Here is a 16,893-nt window from a genome sequence, read left to right on the forward strand (position 1 = left end):
CTCATCCTGTGTTTGAGAACAGCATTCACATTGGGGCTGCATTTTGGCTAGTGCACTGTATTACAAGGCAGTGAACAAATAACTTTAAATTAAGCCCACTGATCATCTTTTAATCTGTTGAGCTAAAAAATTCCTAATTCCCTATAAGAATTGAAGCAGATACACATTTCTATTAAGGAAACACAAAAACCTGTGGTAAAAATTACTAGTTTCCCATAATGTTCTGATGTTAATTATTGTTGTTAACAAACTTGAAAACAGTATTAATATATGATTAATGCACATAATATATAGGAATACTCCTATTTAAGGGCAAAATTATATGTAACACAATATGTTAGCTAGAAAATCTGCTACAGTAACTAAATCACAAACGCCTACTTGCTACAAATTGCTCGTACATTATGCAAAGCGCAACAGCAGCTTCTCAAAATTCTGAAAAACGCATGTTTATTTGCACTGATTTGCACTGAAATTCAGGGGTGATGTATTCTTTGGCTGAACTGTGAACTACAAACACTGATTTGCTATGAACTAAATTACATATCCAAAACACTTGTACTGGTGATTTACGAAAACATAGTTTTGTAAGCATTTGAAAATTCTCACATAATTGTAAAATGAAATTAGAGAATGATTGTTTTGAACAAGGTCAGGCCTACTGTTCTCAAAAATTTTAAAAGAGCACAATTCAGTTTAAGCCGACAATTGATGATAACAGTACTAGTTTACAGTGGCGCTCATTTATGTTCAAAATCAAAATACCTCACAATACAAACGAGTACTAATACCATCAATGAAAGATTGCACAGAAAAATATGTGAATCTAGAACTTTAAATCAGCACATGATCTTGTACATGTGGTCTCCCACATGGGAAAATCCCTAAGTTGACTTTTATATATAAATAAATGTGCATATTGAACGGATTTTTCACTTATCTGATTCTGTGCACACTTCTACATTGGAGTGCTGAAGAAGAACACTGCAGCATAAGTTTACCTTGATCAATATCATTAAAATGTGCAGCACCAGCAAAACGTGTTCTGCCTGTTGCAGCTAACAATGCGGCACGGCTGATGCAAAAACTTACATAATATACATTTTATCGTTCTGGTGGGCAATTAAACTTTTATGGTGTGTTAATATATCATTACAGCACATGAGTAAGAAACTTCAGGTTACAAAAGTCATGCACAAATACAATTTATTTGCTAAACATAACATAAATTATTAATTATGATATGTTATCATAAGACTGTAATAGCCATCTGTATCTACGATTTGTCTTCAGTTCAGAGGCAATGTCAAGAATCAGAGAGTTTATAGTGTAGCACTGGCCATACAATAAAAACAGAGATAGATTCTGAAACCAGAATGGAACAGAATACTACTGATCCCAAGGTAATCTTCACTGATACTACACAATAACAAAACGACACACACAACAAGAATTTAACCATAGCTAGACACGTACAATGTAGAACAAATCAGAGAGAGACTATTAGACCATGAGAAGTAGATCAGGGTGGAAAAAGTGAGGGTGGGGGAGTGGTAAACTACAGTAAGTCTTTGAACCTTGCTGCATAGCTGGTGCCACTGGACTGCAGTTGTAGCAAAAGATATTCGCGATAACCAAGTGAAATTGTGAGCATAATCAGATGACATTGTAATGTTCTGATCAAAGTAATGAACAGTTAACTGTTACAACCATATGGTGGTGAATGCCTACAGCTAAAGGAGGTCACATATGGTGCGAAGACTGCAGCTGCTGATCATTTTGTAGCTCACACAGAATGGACTGGTCATTGCAGTAGGTATACCTTTTATGGGCTGACTATCACCACACTCTGGTAAGACTCTGACTTCAAAAATACTGTCATTTCCAACAATGTGGAGCCTTCCTGCACTAACACAGAAATGATCCACTTTGTTTTTGCCCCATAGGTTGCCTACACTGGTGCAGTTTTGACCATCATAACAGCAGGTTTTTCTGTATTTATATGAGTCCCAAGAGAAGACTCTCATTTAAAAAGTGAACCATTTTTAATAGTTGCTCCCTTCTTGAGTAAATTGTTAACTTCTCTCAAAAAGACAGCAACCTATGCTAGGAACCAGTATCATAAAACTTTTTTCTCACAGAAATTTCTGTGATGGCTTAACTCTTGATTGAATTTTTAAGTACCTCAAAGCAAAATAACATGTAATTATGAATTCACTGGTGAGTTGTTCATTGTCCAAGGGTTCTGAATCCGTCACCTGATTTATTACTCATTGATTTATGCTCAACTTATTCTTTGTTTTCATTCTCGTGTAGCCACCCACATGTGCATGTTGACAGATTGTGGTGTTGGGAGGGTTCAGTAACACGTAGTGTTACACTCTGTCATACTTTCTGTGTGTCTTGCTTTATGTCATTGCTTTTGGCAGAAGTCACAACAATAATTCATCATACAAGTAAACTTGCAGTGGTGATATCTGACATCCATTGACACATGCATCAAGTAACTCATCTGCCTTTGTAATACACACAATAGATACAAAACTAATTTCCAAATGACTCTGTATCAGAACCAATGGTACAACATAAAGTTATTTATTCTGGGATAAAATGTTCCAAACTTTTGTGTGAAGATGTAAGAAACAAATGATCTTCCCCAAGCTTGGATTCTAACACAGTTCTTTTCATTCTTATGTGTATAGTTTACGCCAATATTTTGGAAGAATGACTTTTTCAACTAGTAGCTCAGTAATGTTCATACCTATCAGCACCTGAAATTCCTTGAAACTTGAATTATCATGTGTGTGTGTGTGTGTGTGTGTGTGTGTGTGTGTGTGTGAATATTATTTCATGACCAATGTCAATTTTTACAAAACAGGTCTTCAAGCAAGGGTATTTCTAAAATATGCTGAGATAAAAACATTTACCGTATTCTGAAAAGAATTAGCAGATGTGGAAAATTACTGGCTATGTCTCTTCTGCAGGTCTACTCTAATGTGTTTGAAAATATTGCAGCAAAACAAATTGAAAAGTATGTTACATTATGAGACATGTCTTTTAAAAACCAGCTTATCTTCCAGCAAGGGAAAAATCTTTGTGAATGTTACTAGCCAGTTTACTTAAAAGATATGCCCTTCATTAGATACGGGTTATATGGTCACGAGAACAATCTGTGATCTAATCAAGGCATTGCTAGATGAACCTTTCTTTCTGTTTGTTTGGACCATTCATGTCAGAAGTATTATAGACAAAAAAGTGGAGGTAATGGACTTGTACCACTATTGAAATAAGTCCTTCATATGTATGGTATAAGAGACAATGCTTTACAGTGGTTGTCCTCACACTTAACACATTTCAAGAAAAGAGTGAGCATAACATCAGATTACTCCTCTGACTGGAAAGTAATTTTCCAAGAAATGCCACAGTGTTCAGTACTGGTTCCCTATCTGTTCCTATTTGATGTAAAGGACTCCCCACTTACTGTAGATGTTCATCCAATCTTATATGCATATGAGGGAATATAGTATAGTTGTAGGTAAACAACTAGAATTCTCTCATATACAGATTTATTCACACTTAGCTTCTACACAGATACAAGTCCGGAGGCTAACTGCTGTTAGCGTCCCACATCCTGCCCCAAAGCCCTCTCCTCAAAGATAGCACACTTGCGCACAGAACAAATATCGATATTTATGGCGCTCTACGCCACATAGCCCGCCACAGTATGGAGTACGTCCCTGTGAATTGGGGGGGGGGGGGGGGAGAAGTTAGGAAGGTAACGCACAGTTCTTCTGCGTCAGGTGGAAGCAGTCGACAGGTAGGAAACCGGGGGGTGAAACCTGGTACGTCGACAGTGAAGTCAGCAAGCGACGCCGGCAGCTGGAGACGACGTCCCGTCCTGGAGTGGAGGTGTAGCACTTCGTCAGCCGGCAGGCGGAGAATCACCTTGCCAGAAGGCCTAACAAAGGCACGCAAATTGCCACACGCAGCACTTCTGCTCAATTTAAAGCGGCGCACCACACGAGATTCTGCACTTCCTCCCTCAGTAATGTCACAAGCGAGTACCACACACACCGTATCGCCATCTACGACAACAGATAATTTATGTGTGTCATCAGGGTGCACATGTGTTGTGAATTCTTGGATGGCACCTGTACGAGCAATGGTAGGGAGGCAGGGAGGTGTGGGAAAGCCATGGCAGGGGGAAGCATCTGCTAAGAGGGGGGTGGCAGGTGCACTGGACTGCACAGGAGACAACTTCGGGCGATCAGCTGACAGACGAGAGAGCGTGACCGAAGGCAATGAGGAGCCAGCGTGGATTGAACGGCATGACAAAGAGCTGTCACATGAAGATGGTAACACAATGGTAGAATCCGAGTGGTTGGCAGTTCGACTGCGAGGGCTGTGAGGAGTGAAGCCCCGAAAAGATTGGCCACTCGAATTAGATGAACGCGGAGAAGGAGCAGTGCTCAGCAGAGAAGCACGCTGTGGAGAATCAATACCCAAATGCATGGTGTGGGAAGATGGATGGCCGCTCAAAGCAGGAGTGGGAGAAATAGGGGCAGAATCAGGGAGGTTCACCTGAGGCTCAATGAAAGCTGGTTTCACTCGGTTGAGTGAGACCGTGGTTACAGAGTCTTTTATGAAGAGATCCATGTTATTTTCAGAGCGTTTGATGACCTTGTAAGGAACTGTGTAGGGCGACTGAAGCGGGGCTTTGACTGAGTCGTCTCTGAGAAACACGTACTCACAAGAGTCTAGCGTGCGCGGTATGTACACGCGCGGAGGTGTATGAGCAGCCGGAGGTGGCGGCTGAATTTTGCTGCAGTGCAAGCGCACCTGCTCGAGAAGTGAAGGGAGTTCAGAGGGCCGTGGAAGTGGGGTCGGAGTGACTAATTCTCCAGGCAAAACCAGAGGTTGGCCATACACAACCCTTGAGGTCTTCCTTGAAAGTCGCATGAAGGCCAAGAAGCACGAAGGGCAGTGCCTCTGTCCATAGTGAGTCATGGCAATGCAGGGCAGACTTTAAGGTGCAATGCCATCGCTCGACAAGCCCATTGCTTTGGGGGTGGTATGCAGAAGTATGAATTTTGACAATACCACACATTTTACATAAGTCAGAGAAAACTGAAGACTCGAATTGTCGCCCCTGGTCAGTGGTGAGGTAAACAGGTGAGCCAAATCTAGAGATCCACGAATCTAAGAATGCTCGACTTACTGTCTCAGAGGTAATGTTTGGAATAGGCACAGCCTCAGCCCACCGAGTCATCCTGTCAATAGCTGTAAACAAGTAACAGAAACCCTCGGAGGGGGGCAAAGGGCCTACGAGGTCGACATGAACATGGTGAAACCGGCCTGGCGGTTGGGCAATGCAGCCAAGGGGTGGAGAAGTGTGCCTGGAAACTTTGTTCTGTTGACACACCATGCATGCCCTTGCCCAAGACTGACAGTCACAGCGCATGTCTCTCCATACAAACCGTTCAGCTACCAGACAGGTGGAAGCTTTGACACCGGGGTGTGCTAATGTGTGTAGTTGTCAAAGACCTGGCGTTGAAGGGGCTTAGGAATGAATGGCCGCAACGTACCAGTCGATTCATCACACCACACTAAGTCAGTTATGCCAGGGAAAGTAGAACGTACCGGTTGGAGAGAGGAGCTGTGGTCTGAAATTAACTGAATGGTATCGGGGTCTGCCGATTGCAACCGAGGTAGGTCCGTTAAGTCAATTAAGGTTGTGACAGCACCAACACGCGAGAGAAAATCACGACCACATTCTCTGCTCCTCGGATGTAGCGAATGTCATTTGTAAATTGCAAGATGTAATCGATGTGACGAAAGCATCATGGGGGCGGATCAGCCGCTGGATTTTTTATGGCAGGATCCAACGGCTTGTGATCAGTGAGCACATAGAAATCTCGTCCCTCAACATCAGTTCTGAAGTGTCTTACGGCCTTGTAAACTGCAAGTAATTCTCTGTCGAATGCTGAGTATTTCTAATGCGTGTTGTTTAGCTTTTTTGAGAAAAACTGCAGGGGGGTCGTAACATCGTTGTATGTCTGACTCAGTACTGCGCCGATAGCATTGTCACTAGCGTCAGTAGTGATAAACATTGTGGCATCCACCCGTGGGTGAGCAATAGTGACAGCGGAGGCCAACAGCTGTTTGAGTTCATTAAATGCCTTGTCCATGTCTGGTGTCTATGGTACCTGGCGGGTGCCAGAAGTTTGTGGGCCAGCAAGAGCATCTGTGAGAGGAGCCTGCACCGCAGAAGTGGCTGGCAAATGTTTCCGGTAATAATTAACTGTTCCAATGAACCTGCGTAATTCCCTAAAGGTCTGAGGGCGTAGCATCTTGAGAATAGGCTTGATCTTGTCCTGTGGTGGTGTCAGACCGTCCGATGACACAACATAACTTAGGAATGTGACAGATGACTGGTGCAATTGAGTCTTTTTATTGTTCAGTTCAATACCAGCGGCTGCTAAAATATCTGTCACGACTTGAACACGCTCCTCACTCTGTTCCAAAGTAGAAGCAAAAACCAATATGTCATCCATGTATACGAAACAAAAGTCTAGATGGGATAAAGTTTGATTGATGAAACGCTGCCACATTTGGGGGGCGTTTTTCAACCCAAACAGCATAAAATTGTATTGGAACAGTCCGAAGGGAGTGGTTATGGCAGTCTTCTCAATGTCCTCCGGAGCCATAGGAATCTGATGAAATGTGTGCTTACAGTCCAAAACAGAGAAGTACTTTCTACATCTACATCTACATTTATACTCCGCAAGCCACCCAGCGGTGTGTGGCGGAGGGCCCTTTACGTGCCACTGTCATTACCTCCCTTTCCTTTTCCAGTCCTGTTCCTGCGAGCGCATGATGTGTGGGACCGGATATTTATCAATGATGGTGCGGGCATTTAAACGCCTATAGTCTCTGACCATACACCAAGTACTGTCTTTCTTTTGGTCAAACAGGATAGGACTAGCCCAGCAACCGGAAGAAGGTTCAATTATTCCCTTTTGTAACAGATCGTCCAATTGTTCTTTTGCAATTTTCATAAATTTCGGCTTGAGGCGGCGTGGACGTTGCGATATGGGCGGCCCATCGGTTAGACGTAACCGATGAACTGTGCCGTTAGTGACTACTGCAATACGTGGCGTGGCACGACAGTCAGATGTCCGTGAAGCGGAGCAGGCAGTGGCGGACAGGCCAAGCTGTGGCGCTGAGGGCACGGAAGTACAGGTGTGCCACCCGCTCGTAGGCTGCGTGAAGGCCGCACACGTGTTAACATGGGTGAGGTTGGTACACTGGTTCTTGGTAGCGGGCCGTGCCGCTACGAGCACTGTAGGCACGAGTGGGCGTGGCCAGACAGCAGATGGCCGTAGTTCATTGCCATGAGCTTGGCAAGTTAATTGTCCATTCGGAACGCAAGGAGCATGAGCACTCAGGCATACCCTATGTAGTGTCGGCAGACTTGCCAACACTACGCACACTAATTGAAAGAGGCGGCCAAGATGCACGCGCTAACTCACGAAGGATGGAGTGAGGTCTGAAACAGGAGACTTAATGAATGCTATAAAGAAAAGTACGTAGCTTCTGGACTACTTAACTTTTAATCCGTCCTTGTATACATCGTTCTTGATGAGACATCTGGAGATTGTGGCGATACAAGTGAGGCTCTTTAAATACAAGCTATCTAAGGCTAATGGTGCCTTGCTAAGTCGTAGCCATTAACTTAGCTGAAGGCTATTCTAACTGTCTCTCGGCAAATGAGAGCAAAGGCTTCATCAGTATAGTCACTAGCAACGTCGTCGTACAACTGGGGCGAGTTCTCGTACGTTTCTCGAGACCTGCCGTGTGGTGGCACTTGGTCTGCGATCACACAGTGGCGACACACGGGTCCGACATGTACTAATGGACCGCGGCCGATTTAAGCTACCACCTAGCAAGTGTGGTGTCTGGCAGTGACACCACACCCTATCATTACAAAAGGGGGTGCTGACACAGTTTGCAGGGTTCACAACATTGTCGTTAACGTGTGCGGGCACGGGAACACCAGATTGGCACGGACTGACCTTGTCTGTAGCATATGAGTCATCTGCTTGTAGTGTCGCGAGGCGTTGTTGTGTGGAGGCCAACTCGTGGTGTACATCGCGGAGATGCAGCAGCATTTCCATACGTTCCATCCGCAACTTCGAAGACTTGGCGCACTCCACTAGCCACTTGTTTGTCCAAGATTGCAGCTCCAAGGATAGGTTTACACACTTCTTAGCACAGCACACATGTTTGGTGTTAGCCGAACTGTCACTCGGCGAAGCGAAAGGAATATGTTTGTTAAGGGCGGGGTAAAACACAGTATTTTGCACAAAATCTAGTGACAACTGATAGTGCTTGAGGAAATCAATTCCGAGAATAGGTTCTTCAATTGTTGACACTAGAAACGTCCACTCCAGCTTGCACTCGGGCGAAAGTTTCACTGTATACAAAGTGGAACCCGAACACTGTAGGGTAGACAAGTTCACTGCACAAAGTACTGTTTTGTGTGGTTGCACTTTATTGGTTGCTAGGCGAACCGGCAGCAAAGAGACGTCTGCGCCAGTGTCTACCAGAAAACATACACCTGATCGTAAATCGCGAACATAGACTCGACCACACTTACTGTTATTGTCCAAAACGGAGTGCAATGTGGGATGGTGCCCGTTGTTTACATCGCAGGAGGTGGCACCGTAGCCTACCTGCGGTTGGAGTTTGGGTAAGAACACGGTGACTGGCATTTGTGAGCTTGCTCCCCGAATCTTGTGTGGAAGAAACAGTAAGGTTGGGCGGGCCTGTGCTCCTGTGGATAGTTGCTAGGTGACGGAGTATGTGCCCCAGAGTCTTCCACAGAGGCCGATGCACTGTTGTTGCGAGGAGTTGAAGGTGCAGGCCGGGCGGCTAGTTTAACAAGCTTGTTATTAGCAGCACCACACAAGGGCGTGGCGTCAGAAAGCGTCTTAGTGCGGTCACGTCCAGAATGCAGTGCACGGAGCTCACGTTGCCTGGCGGAGTATGCTGTGTCGGCGGCACGTAAATGTTCATTTACTGGCCTATCTTCATATGCAGAGATTGCAGTCTGGACAGGCAAAGGCAGCTTTTCAGTCCAGATTTCTGCGAGCGTGTCATCAGGCACAGCTTGCTCATCGACGAGAAGATGGATGCATCGCCACAGTTTGGACGGAGACCTGTCGCCGAGACACTCTTCGTAGATGAGCTGTCGCAAATTTTCTCTCCTGGTTTTAGAGACACGCTCCAGTATCGTCTGTTTCGCCACAGCATACTTCCCTGCTAGGGGGGGGGGGTGCTTTGACCAGATCGTAAATTAAATTGACGCGGTCGTGAAGATGGTTCATGAGGCAGGCGAAGCGTGTGTCGTCGTCCAAAGCACAGACATTGAATATTTGCTCAACCAGGTTAAACCAGAACTCCGGGTGAGCAGGTTTGAAGTCTGGTAATTTCGGCAGATTCGGCACTGCAGTCACTGCGGAGGTGCGCCTATTACTTCGGACCGAAGTAGAGCATGCAGAAGATTGCGAGTCCGAATTATTGGCGTCCCATAATGCGGGAATCGTGAAATTCACTTGATGCTGGGGGAGCGGCTGAGAAGCGGCGGACGCTCGAACGGTGTGAGGATCGTAGTCAAAATGTGCATTCTCATTGGCGTGGTAGCTCAGAGAGAAGCCACAAGTGCTTAAGTACGCCGGTGAATGTCCGTTATGCAGACAGTATTCACTCGACCGTGGGTGGTGGGACTGGTTGTAGATGTCAGAGTAATTACTGTCCAGCACAGAATTGTTGACTTGATTAGAAGCAACACAAGGATCCCACACACGTCCACTAGGATGCACACTCGGTGTGATATTTGCTGTTTGGCGAGCATTGAACACCTGTTGACTAGCCAGCGCGGAAGGATACACACGTGGCGGGAACTGATTCGAGTTTGAGTTTACTACTGGATTTTCCAAAGTAGCAAAACCTCGCTCGACGCCACAAACTGTATTGAATTGTGTGTTTGACACAGCAGTAGGAATGTTCCGACCAACACGCTGTGGAAAACACTTGGGAAGGTCCATGCTAACAAAGCCAGAGTCCACGACCGTTGGCAGTTGGAAGATACTGGCGGCACTCGATGAATTCCACTGCATGTTCTGGCTGAAGGATTCCGAAGATTCTTGCGGCATGTCCACTACGACGGCAGGAGTGCTGGAGAGATGTTGTTGGAATCCGGGTGGCGGTGAATGCTGAAAGGCCATTGTCTGGAGCTGAACAAAGGCTCTCGCGATCGCGGAGAAACCCGACGCGGTAGGCGCGTAAATAACCTTCGGGCGCTAACCCGGACGCGTATTACACAAAAACGGGGTCACCAGTGAGGGAATATAGTATAGTTGTAGGTAAACAACTAGAATTCTCTCATATACAGATTTATTCACACTTAGCTTCTACACAGTTACAAGTCCGGAGGCTAACTGCCGTTAGCGTCCCACATCCTGCCCCAAAGCCCTCTCCTCAAAGATAGCACACTTGCGCGCAGAACAAATATCGATATTTATGGCGCTCTACGCCACACATATGATACATAAGTTCTGACTGAAAATGGGATTCCTGAAAAAATTCAAGAGCAAGATGGAAATACTTCAGAAAAACTTGAAACTCAGGTTCCTCAAAATGGACTAAAACTGAATGTCACTAAAACCCAAATGAAGCAATTTGAAACTAATTCTTTAGAATGGAGAGATATAAAAATAACTTGAAATGATCAGGAAATCGCAGAAACAATAACTGTAAGGTTCCTAGGCCCAAATCTTGACAAAATTTTACAGCAGAAGTTACACATATGCTACTAAGTGAACAAACCAAATAGCTTTGCATTTGGAATATGCATTTTGTCAGGTGTCATGAAAATTGGCCCAAAAGTGATAGTCTATCATTGTTACTTTCAGGTGGTCATTTGTTATGGTATAATTGTATAGATGAAATCAACAAATGTCACAACGCTCCTAGTACCACAAAATAAAATAAATAGGAACATGTGTATCACCAAATAAAAGATATCTTGTCATACACTGTTACAAAGTTTAAAAATACTATCAATTCATTTCCAGTACAAGTATGAGGTCTTGAGTTTCTTATTTAAAAAACAACTCACACTTGAAACTTTTCATTTTCAGCACTACAACACTAGCTATAGACAGCATTTTTTTAACTTACTCGAAACTGATTAATACTTGAAACACCAGAGTACATGGGGTTAAAAGTTTACAATAAACTGAAAGGCAATAATTTTGCTCAACATGGGGCTTGGTTTATTAAAAATATTGCTCTTTACTCTGCTAACAGGGAAGAGTTATACTCTACTGAATAGTTCACAGATAACAGTTTCACAGTTTGAACAAGAGAATTGCATATCTTATTTATTTATTTATTTACTGAACATTATAGTGAGTACTGAGCACCTGGTGCTGCATACAAAAATAATGTTGAGTTCCTCTTAAAAATTTCTCATTTTAAATTTTGTCATGTCACCTGTACAACAAATCACATGATTTGGAAACTCTATGTGACTGGATGAATAAATCACATTTCGTATAGCTACCCAGCAATAAACATCTACAATTTTCAGGAGAGCAACAGTGTCTTTAATAATTTATATACCACTGTATGTTTAAAATTTTAATACCATGGTTTATTTCCATCAATGGATTTGGTAGCTGCTTTAATAGCGAAACTCCTATAACACAATATTATTACTGATATGAAACAAAACTGAAATAACAATGGTTATGGATTTGTCTGAATGTAGGCTTTGGTGATGTAACATGTTTCAACAAATTCCCTATTCATCACCTTCTGGTGAAGCCACTCTTTGTCAGAAGATGAAGAGTGTGGCACTCATTGAAATACTGTGATATCTCAATACTGTCACCAAGCTGGAAACCTGAGATCTTTTCATCCTATATACAACTGATACTATTGTAATTACAAAAGAAAATGGGGAGTGACACAAAATTTTCATTGACAATATAATGTAACAGGATAGATAAATGAATCTACTCACCAGATGCTGGCAAAAGAACAAATGCAGGAAAAGTTTTAACTTACACAAGCATTTGGGACCAGTGGCTCCTTCTTCCAGCAGAGGAGTTGAAGGAGAAGGAAGAGGGGTGAAGAAAAAGGAGTGGAGAGGTTTAGGAAAAAGGGTACAGTTTGGAAAAGTCACCTAGTCAGCTTTTCCTGCACCCCTCTTCCTCCCCCTTTAACTCTTCTGCCAGAAGAAGGAGCCACTGGCTCCAAAAGTTTCCATAAGTTAAACCTTTTTCTATGTGTGTCCTCTTGCCGCTGCTTGGTGAGTAGATTTTTTTTATCTATCCAGTTACATTATATTGTCAAAAATTGATTATTTTTGTTGTTACAAACATTCACTGAGATATTTGTTTTGGATGCCTCTCTTTTTGTGCAACTGAACACAAAGTTTCTGTTTTGGGGTGAACTGTATCTGCTGTAACATATCTGAAGCCTTGGTCACATTGGTGAGAATCCTACAAACTATGCTGCTTAGTCATATGATCATCATCAGAAACTATCAGAGACGAAAAAGACTACTATCTGTATCTACATGACTACTCTGCAATTCACAATGAATTGCCTGGCAGAGGTTCATTCAACTACTTTATTTCTCTTTCATACTACTCTTGAGCAGCGTGCAGGAAAAATGAACACTTAAGTCCTTCAGTGTGGGCTCTGATTTCTTTTATTTCATTACAATGATCATTTCTCCATGTGTAGGTGGTTGTCAACAAAATATTTTCATATTTGCAGGAGAAACTTACAGACTGAAATTTTGCTGCTACAAAAAGTGCCTTTATTTTAATGACTGCTACATCAACTCACATATCATATCCATGACACTCTCTCCCCTGGTTCGGGAAAATATAAAATGAGGTGCCCTTCTTTGAAATTTTTTGATATCCTCCATCAATCATATCTCATACTATGCAGCAGTAATCCAGAAGAGGACGAGCAAGCATAACGCAAGTAGTCTCTTCAGTAGACGTGTTGCGTTTCCTAAGTGTTCTGGCAATGAACTGCAGCCTTTGGTTAGCTTTACCAACAATCTTACCAGATATTAAACAGTGGAGACCTGTCTTTGAGTATGGGATATAAGTAATTGGTGTAGACATTACCTCTATTTAACAAACAGTTAATAATAAGAAATAAGACATTTAGAACATCATCATTAACTTAACAAAATACAGAACGATGTATATAAAAAATTATACACATAAATTTTCACTCACTTTTATATACTGCGCCTTTGCACCAAACCTCTCCTTTAGTTCTGTGAAGAGAGGACTGTCATCAGCTACGGACACAATCAACTTGACACTCTCTGGTAGAGTAAGCGGAAGCCAGTCTATTGTTTTGGAGCCATACTCTCTTATCTAAACATAAAAACACTGAATATTACTGTCTCAAGAACAAAATAATGCTAAGTTACATTTAAATATCTATAAGAAAAACACATATTGTGTATTATTATGGTAAAGACAAATTAAAAATAAATTTTATTACTAAATAAAATTGAGAAAAATTTTCAGATGGTCTTTGCTCTGGAGACAAAAAATAAATAATTATTAAATTACAAATAGGAACAGAGTGGAAGAAATTGAAAAGTGTTGGACATTTTTTAATTCCTTTTTTTATTTAACTGATTTATAGCACACAGGGAAGATTACAGTGGAACAGAAATAAAAATTAACAAAGTACTATATCAAATGAGATTCAGTTTATATATATCTGAATCAGTATAGACTGGAAATAGGAGGTGGGAATACTTGTCGCATAGTGCAATTCTACAACCTAATAGGAAGGAGAATCACATGTTAGCAGATCTGTTTGCTGAGAGAGTAAGGAGGGTACAACCGCATATTATAGAAGTCCTAGAGCTACTGGTGTCTGAATGACTTCTTTTCTTGGCTAATCTCTTAGCACAGACAGCTAGTACTGAAAGATATCAAAATAACTGAAGTTCCAGACATCACAAAAGTAGAGAAATTGGTTAGTCCATTTAATATCATGCATAGAACTATCAGAAGCTTGTAAAACAAAGTCATTAATCCTTTTATTGACCCAAAATTAGGAAATGTAGTCGATGAATTTAGCCTGTCTGAGCACCACTGAAATACAGGAGCAGAAATATTAAAAGCTGATGGCTGCTTCGTGCTGTGGGATCAGTATGTAGGTAAGACAAGTTGTCATGTGTGTGGAAAACAATCACAGGATTTTGAACAGAATGGCCAGCATGCAGAAGCTTATGATTGTGAAGTTCAATTGCATAATGAAACAATAGCAATCATTACACTTTATGGAAATTTTCAGAAGAGCTCGGAAAAATGTGAGACACTATAATGTCACCTGTCTGATGGAAGGAAGAGAATAACAATGTGTGGCAATTTCAAAACTAATTTCTTGAAGGAGCCTGGATGATAACATGATAGAGAAATTTTACTCAATACTTACAGTTTAGCCTCAGCTGAAAATTTTCCTGTCACAATATGTGGACAGTAACATTTCAATATATAATATTTTTGTATATGAGAACAGAGTCAACAAAACTAGTGTTCCTTCAGTTTTAAATGGTTTATTGGACCATGAAGGATAATCAGCCATAACAAGCAACTCTAAATAAAGTGATAACTAGGAAAACCATCAAAACACTTAATGAACTCACAAAAGACAGCTTTAGAGAGAACCTGCAAAAGCATCAGTTGGAATGAGGCATATATGATAATGAATGTAAATTCTACATTTACTGCATTTTTAAGTAAAAATCTCTCTGCCTTTAACTATCATTACCCAATCAAAATCTTGAAACAGCCAGAAGTGACGTATCAGAGCCCTTAGATAACAAATGTCATTCAAGTATCACAAAGCAAATAGAGCGAACTGCAGAAAATGGCAACAATAAGTACAGATGTACAGCTGTTATCACACTAAAGAAGATATTATTTTTAACTGAGTATACTTATGAAAAGATCAATAAGCTTCTCTTTCTCAAGGGGCTTATTCCTGATGCTTTGTTGCTGAAGCATGTGCATAACTTCCAGGTTTACAGCAATGCTTATATTCTTTGTCTGAGTTCATGGAACATCATAATTAGTAAACATCATTTACCAAATTTCACTAATTGTCAATTCATAATATAGTTGACATTGTGCTTATCATGTCATCTCACTTAATAACTGATATTATCACATGTAGAAGTTATGTAGTACACCAACCTACATTATTATGCATTTTTATTATGTCGACAATGTAGTCAAAATGACTACTGTATTGTAAACTAACTAGGTTTACCACTGTCCTGTATCACATGTACAAACAATGTATGAAACTGATTCTTGGACCAATAAACACTTAGAGGATTGGTGGTGTAGACCAGTCTGCAGCACAGTGTCCATAGGTTATCCTCGATCTTACCCAACCAGCTCTGCTTAAATGTCCTTCAGAATTTTTTCCAGCTGGTTGGCCTGTTTTTCTCTATCTTCTTTTTTTCTTCCAACTCACTTGATGAAACATGCCATGATATCCTCTCTTTTGCCAATTTCTTAATTTCATAGCAGCAGTTACATCAAAAATTGTCAACTATATGTTGTATGTATTCTAATCTCTGTCTCACCCCACAATTTTTGGTCTCTGCAGCTCCCTATAGTAAGTCTTAACATATCCCTTTCTGCCTGTGCTAGTCTCCTTCTTACATTCTCCTTGCTTTGTTTGTTATATATTCTTTTACTGCCAAGACAGAATTCCTACACTTACCCTACTATATGCTCTCCAGTTTTTATGATAAATGATTGGCGCTGCTCTTTGATATCTTTGTCTCTCTCTGTGCTCAGTAAACTGTTCACTCCATTCAACACATCTTGTAATTATTAATCACATTCACAGGGGACAACAGTGGCAATCTTATTATTAGCATATTTTCACCCTGAATTTTAATCATTATTCTAAATCTTTCTTTTATGCCCTTAATTACTTCTTCAGTATACAAGTAGAACAGCATACGAAGAGAAAGACTACACCCCATACTTATGTTTTTTTATTTACTTTTATTTTATTTTATTTATTTTTTAATCTGAGCACTTCTCTTTTGGTCTTCCACGTTTAATGTTCCTTCTTTGTTCTTGCACAAATTGTATATTACCTATCCTCCCTTACACCAGATACTTCAATTTCTGTGGATTTCAAACATACTGCACCACTTCCCATTGCTGAATGCTACTTCCAGGATGACAAGAGTTGTGATAGTATATAGTGGAGATGCCGAGTCGCAGATAGGCACAACTAAAAGACTGTCACATATAAGATTTCATCCAAAGAGGCCTTTGTCGCAAATAGACAACAAGCGTGTGCGCGCGTGCACACACACACACACACACACACACACACACACACACACACACACACACACACACACACACACACTCAAATGCAACTCACACTCACATGACTACAGTTTCTGGCAGCTGAAGCCAAACTGCAAGCAGCAGCAGCAGTGCATGATTGGATTGGCGACTGGATGGGGGTATGAAGGAGGCTGGGGTGGGGAGGGGGTTGATAGTGGGGTATGGGTAGGGAACAATGAAGTGCTGCTGGGGAGCACACAGGTGGAGAGAGGTTAGGGCAGCTACGTGCAGTTGGCAGGGAATGGTGGTGGAGGGGGGGGGGGGGTAGCAGAAAAGGAGAGAAATAAAAAGACTGGGTGCAATGGTGGAATGAGGGCTGTAGAGTGCCAGAATGGGAACAGGGAAAGGGCTGGATAGGTGAGGACAGTGACCAATGAAGTTTGAGGCCAGCGGG

The 16,893-nt window shown here is 41.9% G+C and overlaps 1 protein-coding gene across 1 annotated transcript in view; it reads right to left on the bottom strand.

Moving 5' to 3' along the window:
- The window catches only part of LOC126194745 (NACHT domain- and WD repeat-containing protein 1), a 633,295-nt gene that overhangs the window by 93,761 nt on the left and 522,641 nt on the right, over positions 1-16,893 (bottom strand). The window contains exon 14 of the mRNA XM_049933012.1: positions 13,332-13,475. Within this exon, the coding sequence (XP_049788969.1) occupies positions 13,332-13,475 (144 nt within the window). The remainder of the gene's footprint in view (positions 1-13,331; positions 13,476-16,893) is intronic.

This window comes from Schistocerca nitens, chromosome 7 (genome assembly GCF_023898315.1).
Source record: "Schistocerca nitens isolate TAMUIC-IGC-003100 chromosome 7, iqSchNite1.1, whole genome shotgun sequence".
Classification (NCBI taxonomy): domain Eukaryota; kingdom Metazoa; phylum Arthropoda; class Insecta; order Orthoptera; family Acrididae; genus Schistocerca; species Schistocerca nitens.